The sequence below is a fragment of the Phyllostomus hastatus genome, unplaced genomic scaffold (assembly GCF_019186645.2).
Source record: "Phyllostomus hastatus isolate PE091 unplaced genomic scaffold, TTU_PhHast_1.1 phas_scaffold_216, whole genome shotgun sequence".
NCBI lineage: Eukaryota > Metazoa > Chordata > Mammalia > Chiroptera > Phyllostomidae > Phyllostomus > Phyllostomus hastatus.
This window is the reverse complement of record NW_025334018.1, coordinates 20,568,403-20,581,374: the sequence shown is the minus strand read 5'-3', so window position 1 is coordinate 20,581,374 and position 12,972 is coordinate 20,568,403. Positions and strand designations below refer to the sequence as shown.

At 53.0% G+C, this 12,972-nt stretch overlaps 1 protein-coding gene across 3 annotated transcripts in view; it reads left to right on the top strand.

The window, feature by feature from the left end:
• CDC14A (cell division cycle 14A) overlaps window positions 1-12,972 on the top strand; it is a 101,676-nt gene that overhangs the window by 8,828 nt on the left and 79,876 nt on the right. For all 3 annotated transcript variants that reach the window (XM_045817000.1, XM_045816999.1, XM_045816998.1), the window contains exon 3: window positions 6,240-6,315. In XM_045817000.1, the coding sequence (XP_045672956.1) occupies window positions 6,240-6,315 (76 nt within the window). The remainder of the gene's footprint in view (window positions 1-6,239; window positions 6,316-12,972) is intronic.

Here is a 12,972-nt window from a genome sequence, read left to right as displayed (position 1 = left end):
GGACCTTCGTCTTTTGTGATCTTTACTTAGAAAATAGACAGTGCCCATCCTGGATATCTAGGTATTCCCTTGTTTAAAGTCTGGGGAGGTGGGTGGGACGCCCCATGTCCCTCTGTCCGTCCCCGCACTGTTGCCTGTGTCCGTGGGTTATGCATCTGTATTCTCTGGCGAATCCCTTCACCTTCTTATTCTATACATTTCTCTTCTATGCACTTCTTACTCTATACATTTCATTTTAAGAGAGTATGGAATTAAGAGAGCATTTTCATTAATCCTAGTGGTCAAGGTATTGATCGTCTGCAGCTGAATCAATCTGAAATGTTAGAAATGTTATTTTCCTGCGTGTGAGACACAAGATGAGCAAGGTCTGGTCTAGAGGCCGTGGCCGGCGGGTGTGTAGAACAGCGCCTCTCACTCGGGCCACAGGCGGTGCTGTTCCGCGTGCCTCCGGCTGTGCAGAACCGCCCTCACGCAGAGTGAAGGGGCTCCCGAGACAAATGGGGTTGGGGGATGCGTGTAGCTGGGGGCAGGCTCTTTAGAATGGGGGGCTGCTTCCGGATCCGGCTTGTTCGGAGCAAGCCAGTAATCAAGGTGCAGGCTGCAGGGGCGCGGTGGGCGGGTGCTCCTACCTTTCCCTGCACCAGAGGCGGCCGGTCTCGCCGGGCTCCGCAGCGTGGAGTCCAGTGCGTGGTGGAAGGCCCTTTATCCAGTATTCTCCTGGTGGATCGTTGTCAGTGCTCGGAAGGGAAGACCTGACAGGTCTTTGTAGAACCTGGCAGTGGAGCCTGGCCTGCGAGCTGGGGCGGGCTGTGCGGGGGTGGGGGTGGGATCCTCGGACATAGGGGTGGGATCTGGGAGTGGGATCTGGGAGGCATTCCTATGGGACTGGAGCTGAGGCCTGAGCCTGGGTGGGTGTTTTCTAGGCCAGGGAGGGTGAGGTGCTACAGGCCAGAGGCAGGAACGAAAAAAACCTGCTTAGCTGGAGTATGTACTAGTGCAAAATGGTGCAGAGTGGTGCAAAATGGTGGAAATGGTGCAAAATGAGGCCCCTGGGAGGCAGGCTGGGGCCGTTCCTCCCTGGGCCCCATGGGCACGTTTTAGGGTCTTGGCTTTAATTCCAGGAGCTTCGAGAGGCGGTGGGATCATCTCCGCCATGTAGAGCCCTCGCTTTCCTTCCACGGCCGCGGCGGCTCTCCAAGGTGCCAGGTGGGCGCGTCCCTTGGGTACAGGGGACATCACCCTGTTTTCTGTCAGCGCCATGTGGAGGCAGAGCCCTTGCCTTCCGCACCTGCCCCCTGCTCTCGACCGAGGGGTTAGTGTACTCAGCTGGAGGGCGCTGCTGTGGGAGTGAATTTAATCTCGCCAGTGCATTCCCGAGGCCCTCTTCTGTTTCCTTTAATCTGCGTCTCCAAGGGGGTTGCCGTGATCGGCTTGCTGCAAAGAGGGAGTCACCGAGTTCCAGGCCCTGATGCGGGTTCCAGGCCCTGATGCGGGAGGCCTCCCTGATACCGTCCGGCTGGTCGTTTGGCTTTCAAGGCCAAACCCACTTTACAGGAGCAGCAGCCGGAGCCGTCTGTGGCCCTGCTACTTGCCCCGGGTGACGACACGTCCAGACCTGTAGGGGGTTTTTATCAGAATCATTTGGGCCCGACCGAGGACGGTTGCCGGGAAGTGAGATCAGGGAGGACGAGTGAATGAGCGAGCGGACAGAAATGTCAGCGGTGCTGGTGGGACGCGGAGAGGCGGCGTGCCTCCGTGTTCGTCCTGTTTGTGATGCAGTCAGACGTTCCTTTGTGCCGCCGGCACGCCTAGATTCATCCGTTCCCTGCCCCCTGGGACCTGTGTACCTTTATTGAGCAATGTCCCCCCCAGTAAACTGAATCGAAAAACGCGTTGACGGGTGCTGCCTTGCTCAGAGTCGGTGGTCATCATGCTGTTGAATGAATGAGTGTCGCCTGGAGTGTAGCTTATCTTTTGGCTGAGGAGTTGGAAATTTTCAGATGCACCTTCTGATTCCTTCTGGTACCTTCCAGTGCTTTACACAATGCTTCCTCCGGGAGTGGACCTTCTTAAATTAGAGTGGGTTCAGAGACACCAACACAAACTCAAGTAGGTGAGGGAGCCTTGCCCTTCGATTCATTCCCGTGGAGGGGTAGCGGGGCGGGGGACTCCAAAATAGTGAAATGATGACGGAGCCATGGTTTTCTTGTTCAGATGAGAGCGAATGGCCTCTCTCCCCTCCACCGAAGAGAAAGCAGGGGCTCCTTGCATGGCCGTGGCCCCGGAGGCCTCTCCCGGGAAGTGCCCTGATGGAGAAGACACTGTCTGGTGTCGCTAACGTCACTCTGTCCCTCCGGGCCTTTCCTTGGCCGTTTCTCCTCCCCGTCCCACTGTCCCCAGGTTGACCACCTTCCATTCTTCCTCTTCCTCCCCCACTGGGCCCAATCCTTTCACTCTCCTGCCTTGGGTCCGAGGCACATTTTATTTATACTTGCGGGCTCACATGACTGATTTCAGTTGCGAGCAGTTGATTTCTGTATTTTAATATTTTTTTCTAGCTTATAGACATTACCGCTCCCCGCCCCCACCTCTGATGAGGAAGATCCTTACAAACATGTACGTTGGTTGGAAGGTGTCTTTTATGTGATATTCAGGGCATTTTATTGTACTAGTTAGTGATGGCCCAGTGCGGTGTGAGCAGCTAGGACCACTTTTTCCCCAGTGGTCTTGGCACGTCCGGAAACGTGTTTCGCGAGTTAGAAAACAACATAAATATGCAGCTTTCCCTCTTTTCTTCCCTCAAGGCGTGCACCTGAGCTCCAAGGGCAGCCCTCCCTCTGCTTCTGTACCTTGTCTCCTGAGCCCACCCGGCCCAGCTGGAGCACTCCTTCTACCTACGTTTTCCCCTGTATTCGGGAAAAACAAATACATGCAAAACTATATTTTTATAAACACACATATTCTTAGAAGTGTACGTGCTGTAGGAGAGGATATATCAAGTGACCTTAAGGTAGACCTCGTTGCTGTAGACACGTGGCGATTCTGACTTCTGAAAAAGCCCTGTTCCAAGTCGCTCTGGGCCGCGCAAAGGTCTTGGCCGACGTTCCCAGTGCTCCTCGGGGCCCGCCCCTCCGTCTGGGAGACGTGAAGGCCGGCCCGCTGAGCTTCGGGGCATCTCAGGAGGGGACTCTCCGGGTTGGGGTTGCTCGTGAGCCCCCTGCCCCAAACCTGGTGCCGCGGCCGAGGGACGGGTGCTCCTTCTCCGCCGTGGGGGGACTGTCCCGTGCCCTGGGAGCAGCCCATTGCTTGGAGGGACGCTGAAGGAGACTCGGGGCTAGACCCTCTCCTACTTTTCTGTTTGTTGTCCCCCCCCCCCACGACTGGCTTATCGGAAATATGGCCCCTCAAACGAAAGGGGGTTCGAATTGGCGGGGCCTGATGTCGCTGTTGGGAAACCCGTGAACCCCTGAGGGGAACGACATTGTCCTCAAACATTTTATCTCTGCTCTGCCCCTTGTGCTGCTGGGCAGCTTCTCCGGTGCTTTTTTTTTCAATTTATTTTTGTTCCCACGTCATCTTTTCGCCTTGATCTCTCTTGTCTGTCAGGAGAGACGTTTTCGGTCTGACGGACATGGTCTGTGATCCTGGTGTCCGGTTTGGCAGCCATTAGCCACAGGTAGCTCTCGAAGACTGGAAATGGGCTTAGCATGATGGGAAAAGTGAATTTCAAGTTCACTTCACTTTGATTAATTTACATTCAAGTAGCCGCATGTGGCTACCGGCTCCCTATTGGAGACCGCCGACCCATGGAAGGACGAGGCCTGTATTTGGTTTACTTTTTCCTGTGCTGTCGGAGAACCCCCGTTTATGTCCTGGTGTTTGGCGAGGTGGCCTTGTTTGTTAACCACGTTGCTTCTGAAAGGACACGAGGCTGCGCTGATGGTATTGTCAGAAACTGCACAGCTTTGAGCTTGACATTGAACTCGGCTTGTCATGGTTATAGGAAACGGGACTTAGACAACCTCAGTTCTATCTGCTTTTCTGAGATTGGTTCAAAGCGAGTTTAAAAAGCTGAAATAACCAGAACTAAAAGTGCCAGATTCACCTTAAAATTCCGCATGCCAATATTCATATTAAGCAGAAAAAACAAGCCGTGTCAGTCCGAGCACATTGCTTCCGACGACCCGAAGACCGGGAGACCTCTGCGATCGGCCCAGGGCAGCCTTCATCGGTGCTGGCAGGTGCTACTGGTGCACGTGTTTTCATCTTGCTCCTTTTGAGCGGATCCTCGTGGACAGGTCTCGGACCCATTAGCAGTTAGGTATCGTTGGCACAGGTCATCTGGGATTCGTGAGTGTTTGGTCATAGTTAAAGCACAACACCACACTGGGAGCTTTAGAAAGAAATAAAAATTTTTTGTTCCAAATCATTGAAAGTTTCCTTTCCTTTCCTTTCCTTTCCTTTCCTTTCCTTTCCTTTCCTTTCCTTTCCTCTTTTTCTTTTTTCTCCCTTCTTCTTTCTTTCTTTCTCTCTCTCTCTGTCTTTTTGCATCTCTGTGTTCTTGCTGTCACGAAGCCTGCAGACAGGGACAGCTAACTTGGGTGCTACCCGGCACGTAAGGTCTAAAATATCACCGGCCCGACCAACATGAGCTGCCGTCCCCATGTAGGTCCGGTTAGGCAGGTGGGTATTGGCGGATCTGATGCAGTGCAACGACTTACCCGTGGTAGTGTAACATGGGTAGCAGAAAGAAACAAAATCAGATGATGCCCTCAAAATAAGGGTTTTTGAGGAGGGTTTTTTTGTTTAGCCTGGATATGTAGTAAATATATAGTGTAGGCCAAACTGAAATGGAGCATCAAAATATTCTTCAGGAAAAGTAATTTGTTGAAGTTTCCTAAGCAGATAAGGCGTGAAAACACAGCCCCTGAGTGAGGGGTTGCTCTGCTGTCGGGCAGGCGAGATCTCACTTTAAAAGACAGCTCACGGTGTGGGGTCGCGTGCACAGTGGGTCGGCCGGGTGGCTGGGAAGGGGAATTCTGGGAACTCGGAGAGGAGGTCCGTGCCTTCCAAGGTTGGGCTACAGGATGATTGGGCAGCGGGGAGAGCAAATTCAAAAAATAAGGGTGTGAGGGGAGGAGGATCCGGACTTTTGTCGTTAAAGCAGGAATGGCAGAGGGAGGGGTAACGCCGAGCAGTAGCTGCTCTAATGGCAGAGGGAGGGTCGCTTGGAGCTTACCTGGTGCATGAAGGCGAGGTTGGCCCTGACTTGTTTGTCCCCTCCTGTGACCGAGGGTTTCGTGCCTGAGGGACCGGGAGAAGCGCAGTGTCTTCTTCAGTCTGGAGGGCTGATGGAACGGAAGGTGGGTGGGTGGGTCCTCGACGTTCTGAGTTCCCGGTGGTGGGAGGCCTGGACACTCACGTCGAGCAGGGTGGTCGAAGGTGGAAAAGACAGAGGCAGGGTCTCGGGTCCGGAGCTGTCTGTTTTCCTCAGGGCTGAGGGCTAAAGTCGTGGCTGCCGTCGATGTGTCCTGGAGGTGCCAGGGTGCTGAAAGAGGGAGACCCGCCCATGTGTGGTGCGTGGCAGAGGGTTCAAGGAGCATGACACAGAGGCCACTGGGTTTAGGACACCTGAGAACTGAGAATAAAGTTCGAGGGGAATAGCTGGACTTGGAACCCAGAGTCCACGAGCTTTATGATTGAGTAGGCGATAAAGAAATGAAACCGGGGCGGGCAGGGCGGAGGAGGGCGCAGGGAGGGGAGTTGGTGACGGACGGGGGACTTGACCTGGGTGGGGACGCGCAGCACAGTGTACGGATGATGTGTTGGGGAATTGTGCACCCGAAACCTGCGTGGTTTTGTTAACCTGTGTCACCCCCATCAATTCAGTAAAAAGGAAAAAGAAAAGCAGGAAGTGCAGGCCACATACATGTTGTGTTCATGTATATGAACTTAACTTTGCAGCCCTTTTACTTAACTCAGGTCCCGGCGGGGAGGTAAAAGGAGGTGCAGCTCAAAGCCGTCCAGTTAGTTCCCAGCTGAGAGACTAGTACTAGTAACGGGAGGGCATTGGTAATGGGTGAACCATTAGCTATTTGGATTCCTATGAGGCAGTTTTAAACTGGCCCTGATTCCTGAAGATAATTAAAATTTGATTGCAACTTTAATGAAAAGAAAATGAGCACCGATGTTACTGAGAATTACATTTTTACTAACTACTATTTTTTTTTTAATCTCAGTTTCTATGCAGATTTCGGACCTCTGAACTTGGCAATGCTGTACAGATACTGCTGTAAACTCAACAAGAAACTGAAAGTGAGTACCGGGTGCTGTCCGTGTCTGGCGTTCACAACCCGACCGTGAGGCCGGCCAGCGGGAGTGCTGTGCGCGCCCCGTTGGGTTGGGCAATGCTCATCCTGGGAAATTCCTGTGAGTCGTTCCTGCAGACCTTGAAATTGATCCTCCTGGGCCCCCCACAAAGGACACGTTAGCCTCTTTCATTTTTCAGGGTGAGCTGACACATGAGCTGAATGAAGTCATTGCAGTAGGGATCTAAGAAAGAAAGGAGAAAACCTTCCAGGTGGTCGTTAATGAGCCTATCCAATTCCCTCCCGGGCTGGCTTTCCCGAACCTACGACCTGCCTCTGGGCAGGGTTACTGGGTGAGCGGGGGCTCACAGCCACGTGGTGGGGGCCCCAGCTCAGACGGTTTTCTGCCTGTTCGAGAGTTAGGTATTTGCATGTTTCTTGAATGCCGTCTCTGTAGAGTTAACAGCCGAGTGAGAGGGAGGAACTGGCAGGGACAGGGAGCGTGGATATGGTTACTGGTTATGGCAGCATTTGGATCATACGTTCAATGTTCGTCTAGATTTTTTATTTTACATGTGTTTTTTGTGTGTTTGTTTTTCCGCCCTTCATTCCTAAGCATACATGAGGAAAAGTGACGTCTGTGTTCCTAATGTTGGTAAACTTCTTTCATTGCATAGAAAGAAATATTTATTTTTTCTTCCAATTTGCTAAACGAGGACCTGAAGTAGAGTGTTTCCGTTTGGAAGGTGAAATGCTGCACTGCATCCTCTTAGGGACAATGGCTCAGTCACGCTGCTGGTCTGGTTTCTCCTTTCCGCGGAGACGTTCCTGGTGGGGCCAGGCCTGGTCCCTGGAGCTGCTGGGCGCCTTTCGCTTTGATTTTTACTGAACTTACATATAAAAGACAGTGGGGAATTTGTGAATTCGCACATTTTGCCATTGAGCTCAAAATGCCAAATGACCATCAAATGCCACCAAAGAGATTTTCAAAGTCAGTAATTATATAACATAAGATCTGTTGCAATGATCTTTTTAGGGAGTTAATTCGCAAAGTCTTGTCCGGCTTGAAAAATGTGTGTAAATTCCTTTCCCTATACCGATCTTCATTCTTCAGAAAAGAAGCGACCGCCTACAGTTTAGAAAGTTGAGATTTTTGTAATCACCAAGGAAGCACATGATGCCCTAACCCCAGTTTCCTATAAAAATATAAAATGGACTTTTAGTGGATGAGTTAACAAGGGAAGGATGGTTCATAAATAACTGTCCATTGTGATACTCAGTTTGTTTCTTCTTCTTCGGACCCAGGGATTCCGTTGCTTCCTTGGTTAGTCTGTTCAGATGCTTGTAGGTGTATGAACTGGGCATTAGAGTGAATGGTTTGGGACCCTACAGCTCTGTGGAGTGACCAAACAGAAGGGAATCATTATTAGGAGAAAAACATCCCTGTCTGACTCGGTGGGCTACTTACAGCAACTGCACAGGTAGACGGACTGGGTAAGACTTTTCCTGCCGTATTCTGTCCTGAGCAGTGTGGGTAAGCGGATACAGGGGCTCGCTTTGATGCGCTTTCACTTACACAGCTTTCTTTCAACGTGATGAAAGTTTAATGAAGCCCGGACAGTCCCCTTGGTTCATTTCGGCGATCAGGTGATCTACTGGACGCCTGGAAGGACACTTCTGGCTTTGGTACAATTAGGGGCCACCCTGCTACTTGCTGAAGGGACACATTTTTCCAAACCCAAATGTTAATGAGTCTGTCCGAGGTCATGTTGAAGCACACCTATCTCTATATTACGAGAAAAGGACTGATTTTACCAGTTAAAGCTGTGATTGCTTCCACCCTGTAGAAGCTGTTTCTTCCTCTAAAAAGGGATTATAGAGCCCTCATGGAGAGAATTATAGTAGAAAATAAATGCAAAAGAGCTTTACAAATGTTAAAGGCCTGTACAGAAGGAAGTGCCGCATGGACCCCCTGGGACTGCCGACGGGAAGTCCAGTAAAGGCAGTTCTTCAGCGAGGTGTGAGAATGCTGCCGCAGCCTCGCGGCTGCCGCGTGCACATGAGAAAGCTGTCCGCTGTGACTTCAGGAATCGGACCGACCGCCTGGTCCAGGCCCTGAGTTCACAGGTGCAGAGGGCGGCCAAGAGGCACGGGACACGCCCAGGGCTGCCGGAAAGAGTCGGGGCTGGAACTCAAGGCTCTTGGCTGCATTTCTCATTCGTGCCCCTTCTGTCTGCCGTTGGTGGTCTCTTGCCTTCCACGCTCACCCATGGCGCTGCCCGGCTGACTCCACCTTGTCCCGTCCTGGCCTCAGGGCTCCTCTGCCTCTGTGCACCAGCGACTGTCACCCCAGCCGCTTTGCTCCCCGGAACCCAGGCTCTGGGCGTTCCTCTTCTGAACGTGTCTTCTTGTGACACCCCCACATTCTGTTTCTCAGCCCCATGACGTCTCCAGACGCCAGTCTCCCTCTCGGCCCACCAGCTTCCTGCCGATGTCCTTGCCTGCAGCCCCTGGTCGCCCACTGTGGTCCCCTTTGGGCACCTCGCTTCCGTACCTTCTGTCTTGCTCGCCTTGACCAAGGCTGGGGCCTTGGCGTCTTTCCCAGTGGGTGAGGTCGTGCCCGAGTTTCACCGATTCACTGACCACGGCGGTCCCTCTGCCCCGCCCTGCTCCGCCCTGCACTTTATCCCAGACGATGGCTTATGGTGCCCCGTCGGACTGGAAGGGCCTGCCCTCGCTGGTGCAATAACTCTTGTTCCTTCAGACCTTGTTCAGGCACCACCAGTTCTAGGAGGCTTGTCCTTGTCCCTCTGGACGCGGGTGGGGGCGCCTCCCTTGTTTGTGCAGGTGCCCGTCACTGGTCAGTCCTGACTACTGCCCGTGTGCGTCCGTCTTCCTCGCCACCCATGAGCTCCTCGACTCGGGGATGGAGACATGCCTTAGAAGTCTGTGTCCCCAGTGCCTGCACAGGGCCACCAGAGCCACGGAGACGTCTGTGGACCTTGACCACCGGGCCTCTCTTATCCTTCCCCCGCAGGCTGCCCGCGGCCTGTCCACACCCTGGCTCTGCAGCGATTTCTTCCTCCTCTGCTGTCTCACCTCCGTCCTCCTCATGCACTGAAGCCGCTCCAGGGTCTTCCTGAGCACCCGAGCTGGTGGCAGCTGCACGGCCCTCGAACCCCTCCCCTCCTCTGAGTAACTGGGCACCATTATAACAGCATCTCTGGGTTCTCCCGAGTGGTTTCCTGGCTCCTCGGGCACATCCGATTGTTGACTTGGGACATTTTTATCTTTCCTGGTGAACCTTTTGTGACTTGCTCTCCCTGACTTGCTCTCCCTTTAGCAGATGCCCTCTGTGGACTGGTAATACTGGCCAGTGAATTCTCTTCCAAACCCAGATTTCTTCCTTTTCACCCGCGCAAAGGGACTTTTCGAGCTGATGGCTCGAGGTGGCGCCCCACGGCCTTTTTTGTGTGCGCCTGTCCGCAGGTGTCTTCTTGCCGACAGCCTCCGTGCTAGCGATGTTGATTAGAATGTGAAAAACTCTCCACTAAACATCTGCTGAGATTAAAAAAAGCCCCCAAATTGGAAAACACTGTCACCAGCCAAAAACCTGTTTCTTATTTTAAACTCTCCATTGAAAAGTGTGAGTACGAGAGTTAAGGAGGAAGGGGTTGTTGTTGGCTATTTGGGGTCCATAGTTGCCGTAATGAGGAGCGTAGAAGAAGGGCCATCTGTGAAGTGAGGACAGTCGGTAAGACTGTAGCTACTTAATGTAAAGTCTCATCAGCGATGGATGGGCTGGACCAGCAGCGATGAACCAGCCATTTCAGGGGAGTCATAAACTTATGAAATGATAAGTCGAATTTCGTGTGTGTTTTACATTTTTCTTCAGAGGGAGTTTTTAACTTTTTAGCGGGTTCTTTTTTTTTAAGATTTTACTTATTTTTTAACAGAGGGAAAGGGTGGGAGAGAAACATCAATGTGTGGTTGCCTCTGATGTGCCCCTCACCGGGGACCTGGCCCACAACCCAGGCATGGGCCCTGACTGGGGATCGAACTGGCAACTCCTTGATTCGCAGCCTGGCACTCAGTCCACCGAGCCACACCAGCCGGGGCTTCAGCAGGTTCTGAAAGGGACTCTTCGGCACAACGTAGAGAACAAACACTATGGGTCAGACTCTCGGGGCTCCTGCAGGAGAAGACTGCACTCACCCACAGACAGAGGAGTGGCACGTTAAAGCACAGAATACCTTCCTCAAACGCAGTGATTTAAGAAAATCTTTGCCCTTGATTCACTCATCTGAAAGTTTTATAAACATACGTGATTCATTCAGCTTTTTCTAAGATAGTCAGTCCAGTTTTAAATGTTGAAGTCACTTCCCCTCAGAGAAAAATAAAGCCCTAGCCTGGGGCGGGGGGTGGAGGTGGTGAATCTGAGTATTGCTGAAAAAGGGGGACATTTTCTAGGGCAGTGATTTAAAAAAAAAAAAACACCTTCTCTGATGAATCAACAGGCCAATTACAGTCCTCCTGGGGGCTATTTTTAAAGGTCTGAAAGCATATTGACAGAAATGTAATTTTCAGCGTACAAAGGAGCCCATGTGGGCCCGCTCAGGGTAGAACGGGAAGGGGTGGGCACGGTGAAACGGCCGATTGTGTGCGAGCACGAAGCGCTGGGCGGGTGGCGGGGGCCCAGGGGACGGCCCTGCGGCTGAATGAATGAGTCCGCGCAGTAATCCTGCCCGGTCACGCGGCCGGCCCCGGCTTTGGGGCGCTGCGCACAGGAACTCTTTTGATGCAATGATCAGACCACCCTCTCGTTAGGACCGCAAAAACATGTCGAGATTCCTTCGGGAGGTTATCTTCTGTTGCAGGGGCAGGGGCTTAGGGGGGAAACGAGGCCAGCCACCTTCTGGAGGCAGTTCCTGTCGCTGAAAGGGGTGTCACGGGTCCGAGGCAGCAATAAGTTGCGTGGGAGGGAGGGAGCGTCCACGGAGTGTGCAGGGCCTGGGGCCCTGGTGGCCCTCCAGAAGTCCCCGGGCGAGAAGAACCCCCGTGGTAGAAAATCCCCCGATGCCTCGGGCGGTAGTATCTGTGTGACCCAGTGATGTTCACGAGCCGCTTTTCTGTGGCATGTGGACTTCCACGTTAATCAAACATGTCGTTTCATGAACGCGACACGCTGCGTTCGAAACGGAATGGGCTGCACAGAGCACCCCCCCCCTTTTTCTTCTTAACGAAACCATGCCACCTGTTCCACGGGAGCTCCGAATGAAAACGTAAACCCTATTTTGTTTTGTGTACAGCCAAAGACAATTTTCAAGAACGTCCCTTTCCTGGGAAAGTTGGAGGTAAAGCACGGAGCGGTCATGGCCGCTCCCAGGAAGACCTGCTTGCTTTATGGCTTTTGCAGTGAGAGGGACCACGGTTGCTATGGAGACGCTGGTTGCCGCGGCCATTGCTGGGCTGGCCTGGTCGCCTGGTAGAGAATGATGCTTCGGTCTCCGTGGACCGCGGGCTGTAAGCCGCTTCGTGTGACCCCGTCATTGGCAGAGCCTGGTAGGGCGGAGTCCAGGCTGTAACCGTCATTAACGAGCACTTGACCCAGGCCCACCCACTCCGCTTAAGGAGACACGGGGTTCTCACCCAGCGGCGGGAGAGGGCCCCGTGCAGCACGGCGAACTGAGGGCTGCTGGAAAGTCGCCGCCTTGACCTTGGCTGTTAACTCATCCCTGGCTCTGCGCTTCCCTGCCGCACCGTGGGTTTGCAGCGGGTCAGTGGTCTGCGGTCTCTGGTCCTGAGCATGATTCGTGCATGTCGCCGTGGTCCGAGGGCAGCCTGTCCCCTTTTTCTCCCCCCTCCCTGAGTCTCGCCGGCTTGTGCCTCCTCCCAAGGAGTGCCCCCCACTGGAATGCAGCCCCCCTTCCCCCGGCTCTCCCTCCCCAGACAGAAAATGGGGCAGGTTCCTTCCTCTGGATGGATGAGGTTCTGTCCTGGCAGTCAGGTGCTGTAGTCTGCAGGAACCCGTCACTGTGTCTGTGCTCCCTGCCACACCTGTCACGGTTTACACGGGAGGGTTAAAACTGTGCTTCTCCCTCAGGCAAGCAGTCTCGGTCTAGAAATTCCTATAGGTCTGCTCATGCTAATTGATAGGTATTCAATATCAAGTCTCACCTTTTATCTGCTATTTTTTTCACCTTGTTTAACAATTGTTGTACCTGCAATTAAGATCATCCCATCGGTCCTTGCTCTGCTATGAATATAAACCTGGGTCGTGAGTTTCTTGCGTCTGTAATGAGCCTTGGCCAATATTCCCCCCTGCCTGAGTATGAGATATTCATTAGACTCTGAGCAGTTAGGGACCAGAGCCTGGGTTTCCACGCCCCTTGTCGCCACCATTGCTCAGCGCTGTGTGTGACCCACAACTGCTGCTCAGTTCCTGCTGACAGAACACACAGGGAGAATGTTCTTCAGCCACAGTGTCCCGGCCCCCGGCGTCAGCACACCGGCCGCCTGTGGGCCGCAGCGGGTCCATAGGCCTGCTTTGGGAGGCGTGAATGCTGTGGAAAGTTTCTGGATTCACAGCCAAGTTTGGCAATTTCTTTTTAGATTTTATTTATTTATTTGTTTTTAGAGAGAGAAGGGAGGGAGAAAGAGAGAG